The sequence below is a fragment of the Pseudorca crassidens genome, chromosome 9 (assembly GCF_039906515.1).
Source record: "Pseudorca crassidens isolate mPseCra1 chromosome 9, mPseCra1.hap1, whole genome shotgun sequence".
Taxonomy (NCBI): Eukaryota; Metazoa; Chordata; class Mammalia; order Artiodactyla; family Delphinidae; genus Pseudorca; species Pseudorca crassidens.
In genome coordinates, this window is record NC_090304.1 from 78539804 (window position 1) to 78566401 (window position 26598).

The 26598-nt window shown below is 36.7% G+C and overlaps 1 protein-coding gene across 8 annotated transcripts in view; it reads left to right on the plus strand.

Moving 5' to 3' along the window:
* Positions 1-26598, plus strand: part of YAP1 (Yes1 associated transcriptional regulator) — a 107701-nt gene that overhangs the window by 50695 nt on the left and 30408 nt on the right. For 4 of the 8 annotated variants that reach the window (XM_067750812.1, XM_067750817.1, XM_067750815.1 and 1 more), the window contains exon 4: positions 19256-19375. In XM_067750812.1, the coding sequence (XP_067606913.1) occupies positions 19256-19375 (120 nt within the window). The remainder of the gene's footprint in view (positions 1-19255; positions 19376-26598) is intronic. The other 4 variants (XM_067750813.1, XM_067750818.1, XM_067750816.1 and 1 more) reach the window with 1 other exon arrangement.

Here is a 26598-nt window from a genome sequence, read left to right on the forward strand (position 1 = left end):
TAAAAGGTTGATTATGATTCTTTTAGAACATTGGTTTGTTTATGTTTTTCCTATTAAATTTTCTAATAGTAATGGTCTAAGGAAATGGGGAGAATTTGTGTTCAGATTTATGTTTAAAACCAAAAGTATATATCAAATTGGTTTTAATGGATTTTAGAATATTTGTGTATCTTTTATTTCAGCTCTGCGTTTTATAAAATATGAAATGTGTTTTTATATACTGCATATAAATTAATAGACATGCTTACTGCTGTATATTAATAAAAGAGGTGACTGGCAGGAACAGTTTGAGTAAAGTGGCAAGAAGCACGATTGTAGTGGGTGGGTAGCGGGGTGGGGGGGGCATTGTATGAGACAGAGAGAGTTGGAGGGAGGACCTGAAATGGGAAAAGCCACCCCGAAAGAGACTTGAGCATGTTTAAATGGTAGTAGAAGGTATTAAATAATAATAGGAAGCCCTGTTTATATGTCAGGCTTCCTGATGAGGTCATTTTGTACAATCTCATTCAATTCTCATAATGGTCATTTAAGTTAGGTGCTGTTATTAGTCTCACTTCACATCTGAGAAACATTGAGTGACTATTTAAAAACAAATAGAAGACTTCTACATGGTGTTGAAATGCTTGGGAATGAATGTCATGGGAACTATAATCTTGATAACCTCATGTTCACATAAAGTTATAGCCATAATGTCATTTTAATAAGGGTTCAACCCAGGGTCTTGTCCTTATCCATCTGTAACAAACCCATGGAGTTTGGCGGCTGTGCATTCTCCACTGAGGTTACACAGCATGATTTCTCAAATAGCTTTAAGAGAAAATGATCTTATCTCTCAGTCAAGGATTTCTCCTTGAGAAAAGCAGCAAAATTGATGCTCCTCTGTGCTTGGAAAATAATCTTCTGAGTTTTTAGAGCCTGGAGCCAGTGAGCAAGAATTGTGAGGGTATATAAATAAATTTCCAGGGTATTTACTGTAACAAAGCAGCAAGCCTGTTTCCAGTTAAGCAGGGTGTCTACAGACAATTTTCACCCTAAAGGGAATGCCTTCTGAACCTGGTAATCTGAAGCCTTTGAATAAAAGAGGAAGGTACACAGCTCTTTTGAAGCACTTTACTGGGTTAATCAAGCTAAATGCAGCTTGATTTACATTTTTATCATTAATTATTTTAACGAGAACTTTCTAGTGTTAGTCTTTTTAAAAAACTCTCCTCATTCAAATATTTGAGTCCAGCTTTGTGTTCTGTTCTAATTATTTCTAATCAGGCCACTTTCCTTTAAAATACTGTATTTTCTCCAGACTCTCCAGTTTTCTGCATAATTTTTAATGGAACTGAATAATATTTTAAGATTTCCTCCAGTTCTAAGATTTTATGAAATCCAATTTATTTCACTCAGATTTGGTTTAGCAAAAATGATTAGTTTACTTTTGCTTTTTATAAGTCCTTTTTCAAAATATGAGGTTGAAATGATGAATTTCATTGCTAGACTGGAGATGTGTGATTTGTAATTGGCCAAATTTCTAAATATATGTAATTGAGAAATCACTTAAAACAAAGCTGCACCTGGAAAGGGTTCCTTACTTGATCCTAGGAAGAAATTTATATTCTTTAACTGTCCATTTAATTGACAAGACAGTGAACTTTGTGAAAGGAATTTGAAAAGTGAGGAAAAGAAAATTATTAAAGGAAATTTGAATAATTTAGTAAGATAATAGTTCTATTTTACTTTACATTAAAATATATAATACTATATACACACATATAAAAGTATACACAAACCCTGTTCTGTTAAATTACTTGATGTTGCCCTTTACAAGTTATATTAAAAATGTATTATGCTTATAGCACATTAGTAGCCTTTTGATGCATGCTTGGGATCTATATAAAATAGTTCTGCATACTAAGAGTTGGGTAAACAGTAGTGGTTTTTGTTTTAGACATTAGAAGATAAGGACTTGGGGAGAGAAAAGTGGTAATTCTCCTTTAACCAGCTCTATTTATATGAAGATGTTAAGTTTTTTATTAGTAGCTTGTTAACAGTGACCCACAAGATTGCTGAATCTTAAAGCAGCATTAAAGTCAAGAAAATATACTCTGTGATAATCCAGAAATAACTTGGTGCCAAAGGACTGGTGACTGTTTAGGACCATTAAAAATTGTGTAAACCTTGATTTAAATTATACAAAATCAATGAGACCAGTTGTCTGCTTTTTTAAAATTTACCTTTGCTAACAATCCAAAGTCAGATGTCTTGTTACAGATACATTTTAAGGGATTCATTATTTTCATGTTTTAAGTCTGGCATTTATTTTTGACTAATGCCCAGATCTACCAATGCAGCACTTTCTGATTTCCCCATTATGAAAACCTGCATGGAATTCCTAGGAAATATATCAAGATGGGTGGAGAAAATGCCCTCTTGATCATGGAAGGTGATGTGTGTTGGAAGAATTTGCTAAGCACCTCCATTGCAGTGGGGAAAATATTCAGAAGCAAGCAGAGTGGGTAGTACAGAGCTTCCTTGATATTTGCCTGCCGTATTACTTCTGCTTTGTGTAATCTGTGTCAGAGGACCAAAGACCAAATGGGAAAGAGAGATTGTAACCAAGGAAAATATGACATAGGACAGATGTGAAATGTGAAAATAACAGGTAGAAAGTTGATATGAGTTTCTTAACTTTAAAAAGCACAGAAGAGGTAAGGATGTATGGGAAGTTGCACAGCGGACCACAGGTTTTAGGAGTTGATAATTCTTACTTCATGTGTTGTAGTTCACAAACTTCTAAGTTCTACTTTTCACCTTTGGAGTGAACTGAGAAGGAATTTAGAATAGGGGTTAAGATCAAGGGCTCTGGGGTCAGGTGGACATGGGTTTGAATCCCAGCTCTGTCACTTAACTGACTATGAGATCTTAGATAAGTGAGTATATCTACCTGTGCCTCATTTCTTCACTTGGAAAACGGGGTGACAATAATAATAGTAACACTGAATTTATAGGGCTATTGTGAAGATTAAATGACACAATCTATATAAAGTGATGGGTATATAGAAATTAGTATTAACAATATACCGTGCTTGGTATAATATATTGAATATATAAAAGTAAATGTGATCTGATCTGATATTTTACAGTGTAATCAGTTTACATTGCCTGGTAATTACTGTTACTTCATTTAAAATAAGTTTTTAAATCTGTTACCACACTATTTTTTAGGGTTATGTTTATCTCTGTAAGCTTTTTATCATCAAATATGCATCATTGGTTCTTACGCAAGTCATGCGTTGTCTTCTGGCTTTTAGTTTCACATAGATTCTCCAAGCGTGAGAGTGTTGATAAGAGTGTTAAATATAAATATGGTTTTCTTCTCATGGGTCAAACCTTTTCTGATTCTTAAAGTTTTTTATTATTGTAAGATGGAAATTGTTTGTCAGTCTGAAATTGTAATATATGGAACAACACTTAAGTATACCAAACAGGAATAAAACTGTAATAAAGCCCAAAGTCAAAGCAATGAATGAAGTATGAGACGGAGGCAGTATACTTCATTACTCTCAATCTCTTATCCCAAATAATCTTTTTGAAACCAGAATTAGTGCTTGCTTTTTTCTCATCTGCAAATTTTGGTAAATTAAGAAAAGATGGCCACAGGAAAAGGGAAAATAGTAAAAAGCAAAAGCATAATCCAAATGAATATAATCCTTAAGAAACTGTTTGTTTTATTTAGTTTGTATCTTGATTTACTTGTTAAGTTCCTGAAAAAATGGTTAGTAATATGGAAACAAGAACCATTTTTCCTGTTTAAAAATATGGACCAGTCCATTTCATTTTAATAAAAGTTATCAGTAAACAATATATAGGGATTATGAAGGTAAAAATATTTATTTGTGAAATAGAAAAAATAATTCAGTGAGAATGTCCAAGCAAGTTGCAGATGACATAGCTTGCAATTATCATATCTTCAGTATATAGGAGTTCTTCTGAAGTCTTTGTTAAACCCCGTGATGCCCTACACATGGTATTTTAAAATCTTGATGGCTTCATGACTTTGCTGCTTGATGAAACATGCCACTTGTGTCCGAGCAGCTAATGGCCTCTACTTTACTCTGATGGCGAGAGCTTTTCGCTCCCTCTATACTGGGGATCAGTCTTTTTTTTTTGGAGGGGGGGGCTGCATTGGATCTTTGTTGCTGCACACGGGCTTTCTCTAGTTGCGGCGAGCGGGGGCTGGTCTTCAGTTGCGGTGCGTGGGCTTCTCATTGTGGTAGCTTCTCGTTGTGGAGCACGAGCTCTAGGTGCATGGGCTTCAATAGTTGCAGCACGCAGGCTCAGTAATTGTGGCTCGCGGGCTCTAGAGTGCAGGCTCAGTAGTTGTGGCGCACAGGCTTAGTTGTGACGCGGCATGTGGGATCTTCCTGGACCAGGGATCAAACCCATGTCCCCTGCATTGGCAGGTGGACTCTTTACCACTGTGCCACCAGGGAAGTCCCCCTGGATCACTCTTGATATTAACTGATTCCAGTCATGATTTTTAACTTAAAAGTATTTTCTAAATAATATTAAAACTCAGAATACCTGGGCAAGGCAGCAACATTTAGCAAATGGAACAATAGATGTTGGCTGATAAATTATCATTCTTTATTCTGATTCTACCCAGCTACACTTCTAAAATGACTCCCAGAGCAAGACACCCTTCACCCCAAATATATCAGCAGAACTTTAAATTCAGTTATTCTGGAATCAAGGCGTGTGTTTATGTATTACTTACTTAAGTTATGTATTACTTACATAAACTTACATAAAGCTATTGGCATGTACGATATAGAACTATTTTTAAAGTAGTACTCATTTCTTCATTCCTTTATTAAAGAAGCCCAAAATAATCATGTTGAAAAGTGGACATATAGTTACTTGGTTTTTCAGTACCTTCAGAACAGTATTTTTTATAGTGTCAACATTTTCCTAAGATTGTGTCCACTTGGGAATTGTGATATCCCAAATAATTATCTAAATCTCAAGTGTGTTAGGCAGTACCGTATTCATACATTTAGTTATATGCTCTATTATTTCAGACAAGGTAATTCCTTTCTGTCTTTGCTTTACTTTAGGGGTTTTCTTCTAAAGCAAAGGGAGATATATAGAAACTCAAGATTGTTGATGTCCCTTGACCTGATCTTAGAGCATGAATAACAAATATTTTAAAAAATCTATTAGAAGTCTCTTAAGTAATCATTTGGGAAAGTAAAGTTCATTTGAATTCTGAAAGTTACTGAGATTTTATTGTAAATACTGAACCTAATGAAGAAGAAAAGGATGTAAGCTTATTTCTGTTATGTTAACCAAGAGACTAACTTAGAAGAGTAGGATAATATTGTAAAGAGTATAAAGAAAAAAATTTGATACGTATCCTTGCCACCAGCTTTCTTAGTATAATGAGTTATTAGATAGTGGTGTTTAAAAATATAGGTGTCCATGTTCAACTTTTCTCCAGTGATTATTTGTAGTGATTATTTGGAAACTTTGCTCAGCTTTGGAGTAGAAAGGATGAGAAAGAGATTAAATTATTTACATTTAAGAACCAAATAAATGCCTGTTTTTTCTCTTGATAAGTGTTAGAATATTATTTTTGTCTTTCCTACTGATTTCTAAATCCTTCTGGCTACTCTCTTGCTACAATAATTTTATGACTCATAAGAGAAATATTTGTGTGAAAGATTAAGATGCTAATTCTTTAAAAATGATATCCATAGACTACCATATATAGGCAGCATCAGTGAAATGAAAAAAATCCTGCAACAATAGAGTTTTCCAAAATAATATTTTCTTTTGATGTCAATAAGGTAAAGAGGTGATAAAACTTTAGGTTAAAATTTTACCAAAAGGTCATTGCTTTATTTGAACATGTCTGAAGTCTAAATGAACTTTATAGAAAGCTAATCTTTTATAAATTTACATACTAAAACTCTGTAAGCTATTAAGTTAAAATCTAAAACACTCAAGTTACGCTGAAGAAAATCTGAAGAGTTGCATATTAGAAAGTTCTCTGAACTTATACTTGGCCTTTTCCTCTAGGAAGTTCATCTAGCTTTAACAGACAAAGAGACAGATGATTTTTAACAGTCTTATTATTCACCTTGAGACAATTGAATTGTTCTCTTTCCACATCATTCATTCAACAAATATCAAATGCTCTACTTTGTACTAGACATCATTGTAATGTCCTCAGATTATGGAGTCAAGGTAAAACAATTTTTTTCCCATATAATTATAACAACAAATGTTATGGGAGACATGCACCAAGTGCCGAGAAAGTGGAGGAGGAACAAGTGAATAAGTGGTCGGGAGGGTAGAGCAGACATCTTTAAGGAGCCAGAGGTTTGTTCGTTCCCTCAACAAAAATTGAAAATATGTGCAGGACACGATTCTAAATCGTGAGAGTACAGAATAGAAACAAGTACACAATGTGTCAGGTAGTTACAAATGGAAAGAGAAAAGAAAAGTAAACCAGTTAAGGGCCAGAGAGTGACTGACTGGGGGATGGAGGAGGGAAATGATCATTTTAGATAGTTTCTCCAGTGTAGGCCTCTATAATTGATGATTTTTGAGCAAAGATCTGAATGAACTGAGAGCCATGAAGATATCTGAGGAAAAGGGGAGGAATGTTCCATGCATAACACAACAGCTGATTTAGAGTTGCTGAGGCACATTTGAGGCACAGTAAGAAGAAGGCCATTGCAACTGGAACAGTCACTGAAAGGTAGCACGGAAGCCCTGTTATATAGGGACTTGTAGGTTTTGAACAGAGGAGTGATACGATCTGAGTAAGTTTTTTAAAAGTACGGAGATTAGTTAGGGGGCAATTGCAATAACTCAGGGGAAACAGTGAACCAAGGTGGTGGAAGGGAAGTGGTGAGAAGTGGTTGAATTTAGAACCTGAATTTTAGTAGATGAGTGGGAGTTAAGTTTACGGAAGAAAAGGGAAGATAAAGATAGCATTATGTGAGAGATTACTGAGCCTGACACCCCCCAGCACCATATAAGTAGTGATGGAATGGTGGGGAGATGAGACTAAAGACATCTAAAGAAGGCCTTTGTGTGATCAACTAAGAAGTTTGAGCTTTATCCTGAAAAATTTGGGAGCCCATTAAAAATGACTCCTCTCTAGGGTTCTTCCACTATCTAAGGGAAAACCTTCTATGGGTTCCCTATTGTTGTTATTCAGTCATTTCCTCTTTGAGATCCAGGTTTATTTTCTCATAAACCTATCTCAATATTATTATACACAAGTTTTCATAAGTTAAATATATTGTTAGAACAAAATGGCAAAACTTCCAGGAAAGAGTAGGGAACGACTTTTTTTTTTATAAGTACCTACTATAAGCCCTTCCCTTTGTCAAGCACTTTCTCCTTTAATCCTTTCAACAATTAATTGAGAAGATCTTTGTCTCCATTTTCTGGATAAAGAAAGTGAGCATCAAGCAGATTAGTAACTTGCCCAAGGTTAGAAGGCTAATAATTAAATCTTGGATTCAGGATTTGAAACCAGGTCTGTCTGAATCTAAACCTTTCACGGTTTTCTTTAAAGTATGCTGTCTCTAGAGTTTAATTTCATTTATAATGCATCAAAGATGATTGGTTTTTGTTTTTTTAACCAAGTAACATCAAATGGTACTTTTGCTATACTGGTAAAATTTGGGTTAGTGGTAGGTAGTTCTATAAAAGAGTTTTAAAGTAAGCATTGTTAGTTTTCCATATTTTAAATCAGTGGTTCTCAATTTGTAACGTATAAAGGAATCGCCTGGGGATTTTTTTTCAATGCAGATTCTGATTCCATAGGTCAGGGGTGAGATGTAAAATTCTGCATTTCTAACAGATTTGCAGGAGGTGCTATAATGCTGGTTCATGGACTACACAGATAGAAGACTCTAGAATGGTGAACTTAAAACCATAGAAATGTTATTAAAGATCCACTTTGTTATTCCTTGTTTTATTTTATTAATATTTCTATTTTCAGTTGGGAAAAAACCTTTACTAAGTGCCTAATACAAATGGATGACTCCACCATTTCATATGAGAGCTCATTTAATATAAAAATGCTGCAGGGGCTTCCCTGGTGGCACAGTGGTTGAGGGTCCGCCTGCCGATGCAGGGGACATGGGTTCGTGCCCCGGTCTGAGAAGATCCCACATGCCACGGAGCGGCTAGGCCCGTAAGCCATGGCTGCTGAGCCTGCGCATCCGGAGCCTGTGCTCCGCAACGGGAGAGGCCCACGTGCTGCAAAAAAAAAAAAAAAAAAAAAAGCTGCAAAACGTTACCAACTTATAAAAAAAGTCTGTCATCTATAAAAGCACAAACTAAAGATCGGAGAGACTGACTTGACCAAGATCAATCAATCCTTCTTTTCACAGATAAGTTCTTAATCATTTCAGCTCAACAAACTTCGGTTGTATTTGGTGGTAGTGCTAAGCTCTACGGATATAAAGAGCAAAAAAATCAAGGTGATTCCTTCAAGACTTAGAGCTTGATGGGGAGAAATGTCAGGATGTAGGCAAATGAGTAGAGTTCAGTGAGGCATCTGCTAAAACAGGACATGAGCATGGTGCTTGGGGACACAGTATATGCTAGTGAGTAGAATACAGATAAGTAACATTGCCAGAATTCCAATCTAAGCCTGCAGATGTATGGGCCAGAGTTTCCTCTTCCACTGCATTGTGATCTACAGGGGGTTTGGGCTCATCAGTATGTTCTAGTAGTTGGGCAGAAGAATCTTCTAGCTACTTATGACATAGGAGAACACCTGAACTCGAGGGGGAAAAAAAAGAAATGGCTTGGCTACCACTCTTGCATTTATTTGCCTGAAGCAGATTTTCATCGGTATATTTATAATCTTTTTAGTTTCCAGCCTCTAGGTCAGTACACAAAAATGACAAAACCTGAGCTCATAACTTAGAGCTGCACACTTTAAATCAGTTTTCACCCTGAAAATAAAACAGTTACTTTGGAAGCCAGAAGAGAAATCATTTTTTTTTACCAAACCTTGATTTTATAACCTGCTTTTTCTTCAACAAATGCATTTATACACGCTTGTCCCGTGTTTTGCTTATTGAAGCCACAAAAAAAGTTAGTGACAGTGATATTATAGGGTTTATTATACACGACAACCTTTTCCATTGAGTCTACCTAAAAATTTTAGTAGTGTGGACAGAATTTTGTTAAGGATTGTTTAGGACTTATGAGGTCAAGCATATGAATTTCAGATGTTAGTGGTTATGAAAGACTCCCTTAGAAGCAAAACTGCAGAAGAGTCAGGGGTGCATATATTTTAGTTCTCAAATACTTTAAAAACCACACGTCTGCAAGATCAAAGAATCACAGTCTAACCTGGTGGTAGTTTCTGATGAATGATGCCATCCTTGTCCTGAGCAACCTTGCAAAATTGAACATACCCACTCAAAAAAAAAAAAGGAAAACTCTTTTTCTGTATTCTAGGGCAGAATGATAAATTCTGAATTAAACTCAGTGTAAAAGAACAAATACAAGACAATCTTCAGTGAGCATCCACGAAATCAAAAACAAGTGCAATTTCAGTTCACAGGTGGGGAGGACTCTTACTAGTGGGATAGGAATTGAGAAAAGCTTTGCAAAGATACAGCATGAAAATGGAGTGGAATTTCAGTAGGTAAAAATAGTGGAGGCTAGGAGGAGACAGGCTGGGGTGTGTACATTGGGGATATGTGTGGAGGTGAAAAGTGCATGACCCTGCTAAGTACTGGAAAGACAGGCCATGCAGCAGGAGGACTAACTTTGAATGGATTACTAAATTACTAATGTGATAGGATCATCTTACCAAAGAGAGAGCACCGGGTGCAATAGTAGAGGAAACTACTGTATATGTAAGCAAAGCCCTCTTGAGGAAGGGGCATTCACATTGGGGAGGGACGAGTAAGGCGTTAGCTAAGCAAGGAGGGCAGGGAGAAAGGTGCCTGCAGGGTGGTCCTGGAGAGAGGAGAGGAGGAAGAGTTTGAAGGACTGAAAGAAGACTGGGTGAGGAGAGGTATGAATGGTAGTGGTGATGCTTTCAGAACCTGTGCACTGTGCTATGTAATGCGTGACAACAGAGGACCTTGAATAACCCAATTAAGATTTGAGAATTTTTCCTGTGGGCTTTAGGGAGCCCTGAGTCATAGAGCTACTTCCCCAGAGAAGGTGTGAGGCAAGATGCTCTTAAGGTACATATAATGTTTAATGTTGCAGTTGATTAAAACCAATGGGTAGGGCTTCCCTGGTGGCGCAGTGGTTGAGTCCGCCTGCCGATGCAGGGGACACGGGTTCGTGCCCCGGTCCGGGAAGATCCCACATGCCGCGGAGCGGCTGGGCCCGTGAGCCATGGCCACTGAGCCTGCGCATTCGGAGCCTGTGCTCCGCAACGGGAGAGGCCACAACAGTGAGAGGCCCGCGTACCGAAAAAAAAAAAAAAGAAAAAACCAATTGGTAGGCTACTGCTAAAGTTTAGTCATGGAAATACGAAAGTCTACAGTAAAGTTTGATTTGAGGAACAGGGGCAATTGAATTTTAAAGTAACGTCAACTCAAAATATGAGGACATGTTTTTTGAAGTGTTAGTGTCCAGTTGGTGGAGAAGAAAGACTAGTGTTGACCTTGTGAGAAGCATTAAAGATGTAGGAGCCATCTATGTGAATATGACTGAAGCAATGGGATTTCATGAAAGTTCTAGGAAAAGAAATTTTAAAAAACACTACTTTTCATTAATGTTTGTCGTATTTGCAGTGTAGTACTTAAGAGCATGAGTTCTGGAGAGCTAGAACTATCTGGGTTTGAATCCAGGCTCTGCCAGTTACTAGTCTGGGCTAAGTGATCTGAGGCAATAGTTTCCTCATTTGTAAAGTGGGAATAATAATAGGACCTATGCCATGGGACTGTTAAATGAGTTAATTTGCTTGCAAAAAACTTAGAACAATGCTTTACGTATAATAATACAGTTTGTGATTCATCATAAGTGTAAGAGACCAGAATTTCAAAACGAATTCTTCAAAGTTAGATTCCTTTGAAAGATGTATTGCATCTACTTCTCCAGCTACTCCTCTTACATTCTAAGGAAACGACTTCTTGATAGCCCTGTACTTTGAACCATGATAGGGGTGTGTTTAGTAAACTTTCAGTGTCCTGGGTGACATCTTTATTCCTGAATTGTGGGGCAGGTGAGAGGGAGAGGTTGTTCATCTTGTGGCATAATCAAGACTTTCTGACTTGATTAGACATTGCAAATGGTTTGTTAGTCATTACTAATGCAAGAAGGTCCTTAGGCAAGAGCAGGAAGTTGATGTTGAGTCACCTTCAGTATTATGACATAGAGTATTTTATTTGTTTTCAAAACATTGCAGGAAGTTAGTATTTGTTATAGTAGTTATCATTCAACCAATAGTAGTAAATCCTACATAAAAATTTATTTCCCCCAAGGGTAAGTAATTCTAATTTATGAATTACTTTAATTATAGCCTACCGCTCTCTCTTGCTTGTCCTAATTCAAATTTCTCACCCTCTTTACATCTTATTAAAATGATGACCTCTTTCTGTTTACCTTCTTGATCCAGGGCTTATTTTTTATCTCCTCCTTTTTCCAAAAGACTTTGATGTGGTGGTTAGGCATGATAGCCCAGCCTTGGAAAACTCCCATATCTTTCCCATGTCAAAGGGCCTGCCTTTAGTGTATGTAAGCATAATCTGGGATGAAAATGTTTATTGCCCACTCTCACATGTTTAGAGGTTGTCCATGAGTTTGGAGACGTTGTTATTATCCTTTAGTATTGGTGGTCCCCTTTAGGTATAACCCATTCAACTATTTACTGGTTAAAATGCTGAGAGGTTTTCTGATCAAGTCTGGATCATAAAAACAAAGTGAATCACCGTACCTCATTCCTTGCTTATTCTACCCCCTTCATACTGGCCTCCTCGCTGTTTCCCCGACTGGAATGCTCATGCCCCACATCACCACACGCTGGCTTGCATTGTGTACGAGTCTCAGCTTTAAGGTCACTTTCTCAGTTTGGCCCTTCTTAGTCCACATTTTAAAAACACCATTTCCAGGTTTATGTTTTTGTTGTTTTGGTTGTTTTGGTTTTGCACTCATGCTGGTTTGTTTTTTGTTGTTGTTTTTTTTGCACTCATTTTGTTTTTTGTTTTTTTTTTCACTGCACTTATTGTTAGCCAACATTGTACTATACATATCTGCCTGTCTTCCTGGCTAGAACATAAATTCCATGAAACAGGAACTGTTTTGCTTATCTCTGTATGTCCAGGGGCTAGATTAGAGCCTGAATATAGTAGGGACTCAATAAATACTTAACTGAATAAAAGAATTTGCTATATCCCTGTGCCTTCAATTTAAGTGATACCAAATAATGGAGAAATTGAACTTACGTGGAGAGGATGAAACGGGATATTTTTCTCTGACAAGCATAAATAAAGAATTTTAATTGAATTTTGTTTTGATTACATTAATGTCAGCCAACATGTAAATTCCTGCCCTTGCTGAGTACTAGGCATCCCACTCGACAGTAAAATAGAAAAATGCAAAATATACACTCCTGTGTTAGGTATTTCACAGTCTAGCCTGGAAGAAAATGCATATAAACAAATAATACTGTGTGATAAATTTTATGGCATTAGTTAATAAAGAAAATATTTTGCCAGCACAGAGAGATGACTCTTCATTTGAATTGAGAAAGTGAAGAGTTCTCAGCTAAAAATGGTTTAAAGCTAAGTTACGAGTAGTAGTTCCCATGGATCACATCAGTTTACTTGCCTCCAGAGTCCTACTCTTCATTTCCATCTGGTCATTAGAGGACAAACAAGATAATGTATTTTGGTCTACTTCTCCATGATAGTTGCTTGAGCCATTTCAGTTTTTTAAAAAAAAAGAAGCATCGCCCTTCTTATGACTTTATTTATCCTGATAGATGTTGAGCCATTTGCCTCATCTTATTCTAGCAGATGTGGCTGTGTGCCATTCTCAGACATGCAGTGCTTGATAGTTCGGCCTCTGAACTGCCCAAGATGCCTAACAGTGAATAATTATAGTTTTATACAAGTTACATAAATTCAAGAAACAGTTCTATACCAGCCAAAGAATTCTAAGTAGTTATTTTTAGGTCAGTGTTTGTCAAAAGTATGTTCCTTGGACCAGCAGCATCAGCATCATCTGGGAATTTTCAGGCCCAGCCCCAAACCTACTGAGTCAGAAATTCTAGGGGTGGGGCTCAGCTTGTATTTATCTTAAGTAAATAAAATATTGCTACTTCTGTTTGCTTCATTTTATATACTCCTTCTTGGAGAAGTTAGAATATTTATGACACTAAAATCAAGATGTAAATTGAACTCAAAGGTATTCTACATTTATTTTGATCTGTCCCTGTAGTCTCCTCTTATTATAAATCTAGTTTTGTGAGAAGCCTAGATTTCCCCTTAGACTTACTGACCTTACTCCATTCCAACTCTAGACCAAACAGATGCTTGCATCAAACTTTCAGTAGCCTGTGCAGCTTGATGATTCAGAAAATATATCACTCTTGCTTTCTCACCTTCTTATGGTTATTCGGCAGTTAGCTTAGTTTAACCATAATGACATAGAAACCTTGCATTATCAGGTCACCAAATTTCTTCTAAAGAGAGAGCATTTAACTGAAAATTCTTTTTGTGGGTGAATAAAGCCCAGATCGATTGTTGTTTATTTAGTTCACATTTAAGATTGAAGATTTGTTTCTTTTCAGTTTTCTTTTTTCTATTACTAAGAATTCGATTGTGGTGCAAAGCTGTTTAAAGGTAATCTTTCCTCCTCTACTCCTTTGCCTTTATCAGTAGTAGCTTTCTTTTTTTATAAAGCGGACATCCTATTTTATTTTATTTTTTAATATTTTTTAAATTTCATTTATTTATTTATTTTTGGCTGTGCTGGGTCTTCTTTTCTGTGCGTGGGCTTCCTCTAGTTGCGGCGAGCGGGGGCCACTCTTCATCGCGGTGCGCGGGCCTCTCACTGCTGCGGCCTCTCTTGTTGCGGAGCACAAGCTCCAGACGCGCAGGCTCAGTAGTTGTGGCTCACGGGCCCAGCCGCTCCACAGCATGTGGGATCTTCCCGGACCGGGGCACGAACCCGTGTCCCCTGCATTGGCAGGCAGACTCTCAACCACTGCGCCGCCAGGGAAGCCCGGACATCCTATTTTAGACAGTCTCTTTACACACAACATTAAATTTTTATCCAATGTTAAATGAACAACATAAGTGAATATAAAAGCATTCTTTTGTGTTTAGTATGTATATTTGGTATCAATTTGAGTGCTTATAAAATTAATTATATAGTAATTATTGTATTTCATATGTACATTATTTAATTCTTTAATTAGAAATATGATGAGAAAATAGGCAGAAATCACTATGCTCTTTATTTGTATACCGGGCTTGTCTCTCCTTTATATCCTCATGTCTAAAATTAGTTAGAGCTTTGTTTTTGATTGTTTGCAAATTTAATGTATGGAAACACCTGCATAAGTTTTGGGGAATGTATTTATATCTTTGGGAAGCAGTGTGTTGTATGGTTTAAAAGCAGAAGCTCTGAAGTCAGACTGCCTGGGTTTATTTTAAATCTTTACCTTAGGGAAGTTTACTTTATTGTTTACCTTGGGCAAGTGATCTGTCTGAATGTAACTGTGTTTCATCTGTATGATATGGCTAAGAACATGGTGTGTGATGGTACTAATGGAGCTAGTTAGTGGTAGAGGTGTTGCTGCCATTGCTGCCCCCCAGAGGTTGTGCATTGCACTATTATTTATAAGAGCAAAAAAATTTACAAAGAACTGATATGTAACACTGGGAAAAGGGATAAATGAATTCTAATATATCTGTGCAGTAAGATCTGTGAAGCCATTAAAAAGAATGAGAGAGACTTATGTGTTGTGTTAAGAAAAGATGTCTATATATATATTAAGTGAATATAGCAAGTATGGTTCAGGTAGAGCATGACATCAGTGGTTATGCATGTGTGTCACAAACTGTGCACAAGAAAAAAATCCAGAACATATCACAAAACTAAAGTTGTTCAGTTTTTCCCCCAGGGAATAGATTACAAGAAACTTTCACTTTTCCATTATGCATTTCTACAAATCTTAAACATTTTTTAAAAATTTCAGATGAACTGTAAAAGTGAAATACACTTATGAACAAAAGGTTTAAGGTGCAAAAAACACTGCATTAATAACGTCATTCACATATTCTGCTTATAAGCTTATTAATTGAAAAAAAGTTGTTTGGGGTTTTTCCTTAACATCTTGTGCCATATTTAATTCTTTTTTTTCCCTTTTTACTTAATCTAATGTTAGTGAAATTTGTCTTATGTAAAAGGATATTTCAGGGAAATATTTTAAGAAATCTATTTAGAGTCTCTTTAACACAGTGTCCCATTGAAATTTTAATTTTTAGAGAAGTTATGAATCACTATATCAAGAATCAGATTGGAATGACAATGAAGCCTTTATTAGGCCACGACATTAAAAGTATATATTGCTTTACTGCCTTCAATACCAGTATTACATAAATGCATGTATCAGAAACTTCACAGAAATTACATGACAACTCTTGTAGCTAAGAAAGTGATTCTGAGGTGTACATTTGTCTTGCCTTTTTAATTTTTTTTTTTTTTTTTTTTTTTTTTTTTTGGCTGCGTTGTGTCTTCGTTGCTGTGCGTGGGCTTTCTCTAGTTGTGGTGAGCGGGGCTACTCTTTGTTGTGGTGCATGGGGCTTCTCATTGCGGTAGCTTCTCTTGTTGCGGAGCACAGGCTCTAGGTACATAGGCTTCAGTAGTTGTGGCACGTAGGCTCAGTAGTTTTGGCTCGCGGGTTCTAGAGCACAGGCTCAGTAGTTGTGGCCCACAGGCTTAGTTGCTCCACAGCATATGGGATCTTCCCAGACCAGGGCTCGAACCCCTGTCCCCTGCATTGGCAGGCAGATTTCTTAACCACTGAGCCACCAGGGAAGCCCACCTTTTAAAATTTATAAACCTGCCCTAAAAGGAGATGCATATCTGGGAAACTGAACTGTCTTTATGCAGTTTAGCCTTCATGTACATAAAATATGCCGTTGATTTTATTGGGGGAGAAATTCCATCCAAAAATGTTGCCTACAGCTATGAGTTAAGAGTGTCTGTACAGTGTGTAGCTTTTATTTTTTAAAATCACAGATAGGGCATGTATATGAATTATAAATATATAAATACAATTTTGTATTAAAAGTTTTATAGTTTATGACAAAATCTGGTTCTGTGATAGGCTAATGAGTACAGTCGCTGTGAAGGAATGTTTGTGGCTCATGTCAGTGTGTGAATGCATAGACAATTTGAAGCTTTTGATATATTTGTGATATTTATCTTCCGTATACATCTTATGGGAAAACCCAAACGAACTTTTTGGCCAACCCCATATATGTACTATATGATTTTAAGCTTGTTTATAGAAAGTTCAAAGTATTAGAAGGCAGGATGTTCATTCTTCCATTAAATATCTAGTGAGCAATTACTCAGATACTGGACACGAGTTAAAAGATAAGTGGCCTGGTCATTGTCAGGAAGGCAGACATGTAAGCAAATAAATACAGCTCTATCTGTTAAAACATTAATACAGAGTAGAAGAGGAAGTTAATGATTTTATGTGGGGTAATCAGGGAAGGCTGAATCAAAGGGGTGACATCTGAGCTTTCTCTTTTAAGGTGAATAAGAGTTTATAAGAGATGGGGCAGAAGGCTGTCTGTGATAACATGAATAGTACATACAAGGAGATGGCATGATTTTGTGAAAACTTGGGGAAGTAGAGTGAGGGTTGGGTGTGTGAGGAAGACTTATTAAGAAATGAGTCCAGCTGGCATTTTCCTTTTGATGGTAGAGAGCAAGGGAAACGTTTTTAAAATCAGTGAGTAACATATAAATGTTGATTGGGTAGTATTTTAAGAAGAAAACCCTGGTGGCTGCTGGATAGGAGACACTGGAATGAGGAGAGGAAACAAGAAGTCAGACACCAGGAACAAAGATCTGTAGTGGTTAAGAAAAAGAGCTGAAAATTATTGATGGTTGAATTCTTAGAGACGGGCTGCAACAGATCAGTCAGAGTGTTAAGTGGAGTCTACAGCATGGAGTGGGTGGAGCAGAAAGGGAAAGTTGATTTGTATCCAAGATACTGTTCTTGGTTCTAACTCAGACAACAAAGGTAGAGAGTGATATTGTTTAAAAAAAAAAAAAGTAGGGAATCCATTTACTCAGGAGGCAGGTTTGGAGGCTATAATGAGGTCTGTTAGGGCCATTGGGTTGATGCTTCCAAAGGCATCCAGTGACTTTTGTTGACTTGTTCATCATCATGATATCTTAGGAAGTTAGAATTTTAATTACTTGTTTTTCAGAAGCATTTTACAATTGAGCCATCTTCGCAATTAAAGTCAGTAACAAACCCTTAATATTCAGTTCTGGAGGTTCTGTCTTCCTAGTGGGGAAATAGAACCCAAAGTGACACTGAAGGCTGCTGAGAAAAGTGGTTTGTTTGATTTACATGTGTTAGACAGATCTGCTTCCCATTCACTTTTTAGTAAACACAGGATTTCTGCAGCAAAGTTCAACTCTGGACATGGTTAGCATTGTGTGCAGAGTTCCATATTCAGGATTGGAGAAGGGTCTTCCCCCTGTGGCCTGTCTAGGAGTACAGAACACTCTGGTTCCACATGCCTGCATTCCCTAACAGGATTTTGACCCCATCAAAGTAGATCTTTAATAATACTATAGGAGCAAATTGGTCTGTTCCTAATACAAATGAAACTGGCCTAGAATTAGGGCCTTGGGTCCCATGGGCCTGTGTGAGTGGTCTGTTTAACCAAAGTTACTCTTTCAGCATTACTCTTAAGGCTGTTGGACTGCCAGTATAGAAAGAAGGAACTTGTTCCATTTTTGCACAGGAAACATACTTAGTCTCTGATCTTGGATGTGGGAGGTGAATAAAAAGAAGTGTTGTTATGAGAAAAATGTCTCAGGAATTAGGCTGCTAAGTTTATCATCTCTGACACTAGCTTTGTGATGTACCGACTAAACCACTCTGTGCCTCAGTTTCCCCATTAGAATGGAGATAGTACTACTGCTTATGTCCTTGGTCATTGTAAGGATTAAACGAGTTAATGTACCTAATATACTTAGCACAGGGACTGGCACACAGTAAGCAGTCAATTCGTGTTGGTCCACAGATGGAAAATTTTAGGCATTTGCTCAGACTCTCCCAATTTACCTTTGCCTTTTCTGATTCCTGGTGGGAGTGGGAAGTGGAAGCCGGGGAGTGGGAGAGACAAGGAGGAAATATGCCTGAATTTAGTGGTTTATACTGGGCCTCTCTTTTCATTGCTATTACCTCTTAAAAGCAACTATCTAGCCTCCCTTCCCTCATAAAGATAGAATAATCTTCTTATACTTTCTATATTCTTTAGCCCTATCTCCCAGGTATTACTTCCTCACTCCGTAGCTTTGAAATTTGTACCTTTTCTCTTTTTCTTCCTGAGAAATTTGCCTTCCGGCAGTTGTGGTGTTTACTCTGCCCCCTTCCCAAGTCTCTGACAAACTTAAACTTCTAGCCACAATCCCCACCTCCTAGCAACTTCCAGTCTGCTTAAGAATAAGCTTTTTGGAACCATGTTTTCTCTATTATAGTTTTCTTGGTGTGAGTCAGTCACATAAATAATGGAAATAAATGGTACTTGGCAGTCTTAGCTAAACTGTGCTTTATATTAAGCAGAATGTTTATGATACTGTAGGTACTCTGAGAACACTTGCATATATTCCTTATTAAAGAACCTTTTGGGGTCTCTAGGAAGATACTGTCCCAAAACTGACTGGATTGGGGGATGGTCCCTGAGCTGCAGCACTCCATGTCTTATATTAACACTAATAACAGTTATTTGGGTCATGACTTCCAGAGCATTTTCTAAAAATCTGACCTTTTTTACATCTGTGTCTTTGGGGGTATAGATTTTATTATTGGGTAATTTCCTTTTAGTGGAGAAGAATCAAGTATACAGGTTTACCTTTCTTCTCTGAGCACATTGTTAATTCTGCATTAATGAGTTGTTTTATGTCAGGATGTGTTTTCTTTTTAAATTAGCACCCCTCTCACTTTTTTTTAGATGCACCAAGTTAAAAACCAACCGTGATTTTTTTTCTGTATTTATAGGTCCTCTTCCTGATGGATGGGAACAAGCCATGACTCAGGATGGAGAAATATACTATATAAACCATAAGAACAAGACCACCTCTTGGCTAGACCCCAGGCTTGACCCTCGTTTTGGTAAAGGTTCATCTCAAAATCTTTTTAGATATTTTTGATGACTGTTTTTTGGTATGTGAATTTGGGAAGGTACATTTAAATTAAATTGCACTGCTTCATAATTTTAAAAAATGACTGCCCATCCAACTTATCCAAGTACTGTTTTTATACCTTTCACTTTAAACTTGAGAAATTCAGGTCTAAATCAGCCTTTTAGCTTGGACTTCTTGGGATGGGGTTGGAGGAATGTTGTGGTGGTTTACTAACCAGACTCGCTGTTCCTTTCACATTTTGGGAAAACGCACTGATCGTGTTTAAAATGATCTTTCTAGCTACAGAAATAATCAGTCTGTCGCTTCATCTAAAACCTGGGATATCAACTTTTGTCAGTAACGTGGTGTCTGCTTATGCTTAACTTAAGAGAGTAACGAGTACCATCCTGTGCCTGGGTATTATAATGTTTTCTATCCTAGGGGGGGTGGGTACCCCGTCACCCTAGAGATAGACCAATGAAAGCCTTTTTTTCCTTCTCTTCGCTTCTGCCCCCCCCTTTTTTAAGTAAAGGGGATTTTTCCTTTGTTTTTCATTTAGGAAACAAACCCAAAATAAGCCATATTTCCCTCCAAATCAAATGACAAAAATCACCATTTGCACAAAGAAATACTCGCCTCCCAAATGTGCATATTTTGATAATAGTATACATTTTTTTAGGGCCTTTTTACACATTTTTTTTCACTGTTTTCAGTTTCTTCAGTTGGGTTTCTGAGACATTTTTCCAAAGCCATGGAAAAATGTATTTAAAAAGGAGCAGATCATTGTGGTTTTAAAGCTTTCGTCTTGGACTGGATGCAGCTAAATGAAAACAATGTGCAGATCACTGAGTAGGTCAGACTGAGGGAACTCGGAACCTTTGAAGCTTTACAGGGGTTGACCTAACAACAACTGTGGGGCCCTTATGGGAAAGAGGAATTAACTCTGTGAATGCCATCAAAACACAGTCCTGGGGGAAAAAGAGAAAGAAAAACTCTACCCAGAGCTGGTTGGGTAAAATAACTTCCCCGTCAGGAACATTCTGAGCAGTTCTCCTATATCTATATGTATACCTTTTTAAACCCCCAACATTTGGGTTTGCCCCAAGCTTACTGATTGGCCAGCTTTATGAACTGATTGAATCCCCTATTCAAGTCAAGTCAAAGGTGGGATCAGGGCAGAGACTGTCATTTTGACAGATATCCGGTTTGGCTTAAATGCTAGCCTTTTGAGTTTCAAGACCTGTTTGAGTGTTAAAAAAGTAATGTGGCATGTTAATAATTTGCAACTTCAGATTCTATTTAATGCTTGAATAAGCCCTTGTGGTTGAAACAGGAAACCAAGTAAGGTAGAGAATTTAATAAATGTTGCCATTTGTATGGACTAGAACGATAACAGACATGTTTCCTTAAATCATCTTTAATGAAATGAATTCTGCTTGTCCATGTTTTGGAAATTTTAAAAAATGGTACTGTGGGATTTTTTTTCCCTCTACACGAGATTATGAAAAATGATGATTAACCCTTAGCTAACTGTAGAAATCAGCAATTGGAACAAAGCTTTTTTTTTTTTTTTTTAAGTATTTTCAGTTAATAAAAAGTGAAATAAAACAACTTGGCTGTGAGCTTAAGTAGATTCATTAATTACACACACAGCTTGGTCTTTTTTTTTAAATGGGAGAAAGTACCAAAAAAAAATAATGATAATCTCCCTCCCACCTTCAACACGTATGTACACACAGCGTACAGTTAGCTATGCCAAGAAAAGTTTTCATAAAATACTCTTACTGCGTTTAGTTTCCCTTTTTGGGCCCACTGTGTATGTGTATTCCAGACAGGCTTGACAACATGCCAAAGCTTTTTATTTTGTGGCCCGACTTTTAATCTGTTCCAGACCTTTTCAGTCAGAGAGCTCAAGTGTAACTGAAGGGGAGCAGGAAAGGGAAAAAAAAAAGTGTGGGTTTCTCTGATCCAGAGTGACAGCAAATAGAGACAAGCTGTTAGCTGCTGAATTTGAAGGAGTTTTCCTTGAAATCTGAAGTTCTATGGTGGATTGCATTTTATCTGTCAAAAAAATATAGACTATCCCCTTTCTGACCCTTTGAACCATGCAGACACCAACAAATGATAGGTTATTGCTTTCATGGTTGTGAAATTTGTTTTCCTATATTCCCCAAATCTATATGAAAGTATTTACCATTTTTTACCTTAAGTCAAGTTGACCTATGTCTTTTGACATTTTAGAGTAGAAGATACACCGTACATCTGATAAGCTTGACTTTATCACTCACCTCCTTCAAACACCAGCCTCTTTTATATTTCTGTTCTTTATCAGCTGCTTTAGAATAATTATATTTAGAATAATTCACATCCCACATGAAGTTAATAAATTATCCATGTAACATAAATTCAGGAAATTAAATAATTAGTTATGCATTGTTTCTTTTTTATCTGATTTTTTATTCTTTAACATTTAAAAACTATGTATCTTTTAAAAATTTTTATTGAAGTTTTTATTTTACGTTGACTTACAGTATTAGTTTCAGGTGTATAGCAGTGATTCAACATTTTTAAAGCTTATACTCCATTTAAAGTTATATGATAATGACTATTTCCCTGTGCTGTACAATGTATTCTTGTTGTTTATTTGTTTTATACATAGTAGTTTGTATCTCTTAATCCCATACCCTTATCTTGCCCCTCCCTAAAAACTATATATCGTTGACATATTATTTTACAGCATTGATTAGTAATTTGTAACAAATCATGAAGTGACATCCAGTGCCAATAAGAATTAGCTGATATTTACTGACTTCGAAAAAAGGAGGGCTTTTGTTTGTTTTTAAGGAATCATATTAGGAATGTTTTCACACTGTATTAAAGAAAGTTGATGCTTGAGTATTATGCAGGTCATTAAATTATTTCTTATTAACACTCTTTTTCCTAGAGATTTTATACTTGCAAACATGAAGAGTCTCAGGTTTAAATATTTTCTTGTATGTTGTAAAATTATTTATTGTTTTATATAATAATAGCCATTTGAATATTTTCCAGTAAAAGCCCTAATGAAAACATACACAAAAATTATAATTCCTGTTTTTCAGAATGAAAACTCTATTCCAGAATATTAATGGTCAATGAACTGATCTTTTATGTAATGTTGTTGTCCCTGTTTATATAAAAGGACATAATAAGTAGTGTTAGAATCTGTGTTTCTGGAAATAAGTGCTGATGGGACCACTGGGATTAAAAACACGTTGGGTGTAAATAAAATAAACAGAACTAGAACTGGAACTAGAGATTTGGATTAAAAGGTGTATCTTTTGAGACTTAAAGGAGGTAATAAACAACCTAGTTGGCGAATTCAGAATATCCTTTATAATTACTATCAATAATTCTGTGCATAGAAATTCTGTGCATGGAAATGTCACAGCTAATTAAAACCTAGGTGTTGATTTTGGTCCTTGGTTTCAAAGTTTCCCAAAACTTGCTATTAAGTCAAAAGCCAAAAGTTGTTCACATCTTTCTTATCAAAGTTAAATATTTTGCATCAATAATTAAAGGTCTGTTAAATTTTTTAACTGTTTAGACATTCATTAACCTTTTTCCTTGAAGACTAAATATTTCTGATAGCTGTTATAAGTAATATTTTACTTTTGATGAAAATGTACCTAAATGTACCTAAGCCAGTTCTGGTAGAGGTAGGAAAAAGCACTAAAGGCTGTAGAAACTAAATCTGTAACTCCATTAATGGAGTCTTGGGTAGCTAGAATACCAACATCAAATCATTTGAATTTTATTGAAGCAAGTCTCTTTATATTCGTGCATTAAAAACAAGTTCTTTGGTTTTTTTGTTTTGTTTTCCTTACCCTCTTTTTTTTTTTTTTTTTTTTTTTTGCGGTACGCGGGCCTCTTACTGTTGTGGCCTCTCCCACAGGTTCAGCGGCCACGGCTCACGGGCCCAGCCGCTCCGCGACATGTGGGATCTTCCTGAACCGGGGCACGAACCCGTGTGCCCTGCCTCAGCAGGCGGACTCTCAACCACTGCGCCACCAGGGAAGCCCTCCTTACCCTCTTTTAAATCTCGCCTGGTGATCCTAAAATGTCAGTATTTGGTTGTGAATTATATTATTAACTACTTAGGGTAGGGAGGAAAAGATGTTTCAGTGTGTTTTAGGTAAATAGAGCTGTTGCTAACTAAAACTTCTTAAAACAAATAAACCTCATAAAATTTGGCCCTGAAAAGGAATTTGTAATTCTTCTAATCAACATTTCTCAAAGGAGGAGGGAGGGTGTATCCTGGGCACTGAAGAACGTTCAACATCCCTGACGGTTGCCCACTAAATGCCGTAGTGCCACCCAGTCCTTGTGACTCCCCAAGCCACCAACATATATTTTTTGAAAAATAACTGGTAGAGGGCTTCCCTGGTGGCGCAGTGGTTGAGAGTCCGCCTGCCGATGCAGGGGACACGGGTTCGTGCCCCGGTCCGGGAAGATCCCACATGCCGCAGAGCGGCTGGGCCCGTGAGCCATGGCTGCTGAGCCTGCGCATCCGGAGCCTGTGCTCCGCAACGGGAGAGGCCACAACAGTGAGAGGCCCGCGTACCACAATAAAAAAAATAAAATAAAATAACTGGTAGAGGTAGGGATTTTGCCCCAAATCTGAGTTTCTCTGAGATCTAGGGAAATTGTGACTACCCACGGTTATATAGTTGAGTGACAGAACTAGAATCTGGACTTGATCTTTTGACACCCAGAATTTTAAAGAAATTTAGATTACATGCAGTTAATCTTTTCAAAAGCACACCTAGGTCACCAATACTAACACATGGAAATTTCAGAGGGAGGAAGATGACAATGGTTGAAGCATTTACTTATATACTGTATTGTGACTCATCTTAAGGAAATTACCCAAAGGTAATGAGTTTCTAATTACAGAAGTGAAGCCATCTAGATGAATTATCATGCCTCACCTCTACCATATCCTTAAGAGATTACCTTCCAACCTCACCTTTGACCTTTCCCTTTCCCTTGACTAGGAGCTTACCCCGTTACAAGGCAGTCCATTCTATTTAAGGAAGGTTCTAATGACCAGAAAATATGTGTCCCTTTATTACTCAGAAATTTACTTCCCTTCAAATTTGTGAATACATTTCTAATCCCAGAGTGTTCTCTTTTAACTGTGGTTTCTCCAGTTTTTTTATGCATTAAGAGTTCTGAGTTTTGTTTTTTTTTAATGCATTAAGACTTCCCTTCTCTGGATGCCTCTTTAAATGTGATACTCAATGTAGTTTTTAAATGCACATTATCCAGTGAGAAAAATAGTTATGACATTGCTCTGACCTGACATTTTATACACCCTTCAAAAATCCATTAGTAGAAGTTAGCTAGCATCCTCTTTTCTACATGTGAATTCAAATGAATTAAATTGTGTCATAGAAAAATTTACCTATTCAATTGGGAATCAAGAGACCCAAGTTCTTCTGGTATCAACAGTGTAACCAACTCATTCAGAAAGATACCTGACTTCTCTTGACTTAATTGGACTCATATACTAGATGCTTTTAAGAATATTTCCAGTCCTTAATTAATTTAATATAATATGCTAGATTATGAATTCTTCAGTGACTGTTTTGGATCCTTGCTTAAGGTTACTTCTCAATAGCTTTATGGATTTGAGTGCACTGAGCTTTCAGAGATATTTTTGAACTATTTATTGCACCACTTAAGTTTAGCTTTTGGCCCTCTGGTCACAGCTGGGAATTACTTTTGAAGAGGAGACCAGGAAATCTTTCAACCTTTAAAGATAAGCCTTATCACATGGTGGGTATGCCCAGGCAAACAAATCTGATGGGGGATGGGCAGCGCTAGATGGAATAGTTAAGTTTTGTCTGCGCTATCAGCTCTGACATATATAGGAGTTTAAACTGCCTTAAAGATGATGCATTTTTAGTATGCTTTGTTTCTAAAATTTAGAACTCTCATAAAGTTACCATGTTAGGAGCCTGATGTAAGCTGATTTGAAGTATACTTCTAGGCCATGTGCTTAGTGAAGTCCTATTTAAAACATACTGTTGGAGATTGTTACTAATTGTTGCCCTCACTACATTTTTTTTTTGTTTTACTTAAAAAACAAACACTAGCCGAAATGAACATTTTAATACGTAAGGTTATAGAATATCAAAATTAGTTCAATATTAGAGGTTTGCAGTTTTAGGTTTTTTTTTTTTTTATGTTACAGTCAGGAGGATGGTGTCAAAATAGTTTATCAATCATGGTAAGCAGTCTCTCCTACTTGCCAAGGGTGAATAGACATACGTTAATGAAGTTAAATTAATATGTAGTTTCTACTTGATGATGGTTCAATGATACAAATAATTATACAGTGAAGAAATATTTTTCTTTGTTTACATAATGAGTTTTTCATATAGAATTTTAAAACTTAAAGTCACTGAATGATAATTTAAATTAATGGTTTATTTGTGTTACTAAAGCCCCTCACATCAAACACAAGAAAACTTAATTCATTTTTAAAAGGAAACTATGTTTCAAGTCATATTTGTATCAACTCTGCATTAATAGCAAATATCTCATAAAATGTGCTGGAGAAGAGAGCCATTTGGTGATGTCACTTTTTGTGACAACCCAGAGACTCAGTTATAAGAAACAGAAAAAGAGATTATAGACTTCTTGAGGGAAGAGTCAAATAAATAGATTTCTGCTGAAATAAATTGGAATGATTTAGAAGAGGAGTGGTTCATATTCTTTGCTTTGTTTTATACTCCTGTTGTTCTGCTACCTTGGTTGCTGAGGTTGCTTCAGAACTCATTCTGGACTTGCTTCAGCTTGGAGATTCTCCTGTGTATTACTAATTAGCATCCTACTAACTAGGGATAGAAACTATTTGAGTATTTATTTACTCATTCAACTGATGAATGCCAGTTATGTACCAGGTGCTATGCTAGCAGGCATGCATGGGGTTGTCAGCTACAAAATAAATAATTATTACAAAATGTGTTAAGTACAGTGAGGGATCATAAATAAGGTGCTGTGAGGGACATTAAAAGGTAAGAAAAAGCCAGTCAAGCTCTACACTATGTAAAAGGGCCAGTTTTTGTGCTTATCAGTCAGAACTCGGATTCATCTCTTCTAAATTATAAATTCCCCTAGCGAAAGAGGATTAATAGTAATACATTATATGTAATTAGGAATAAAGCTGTT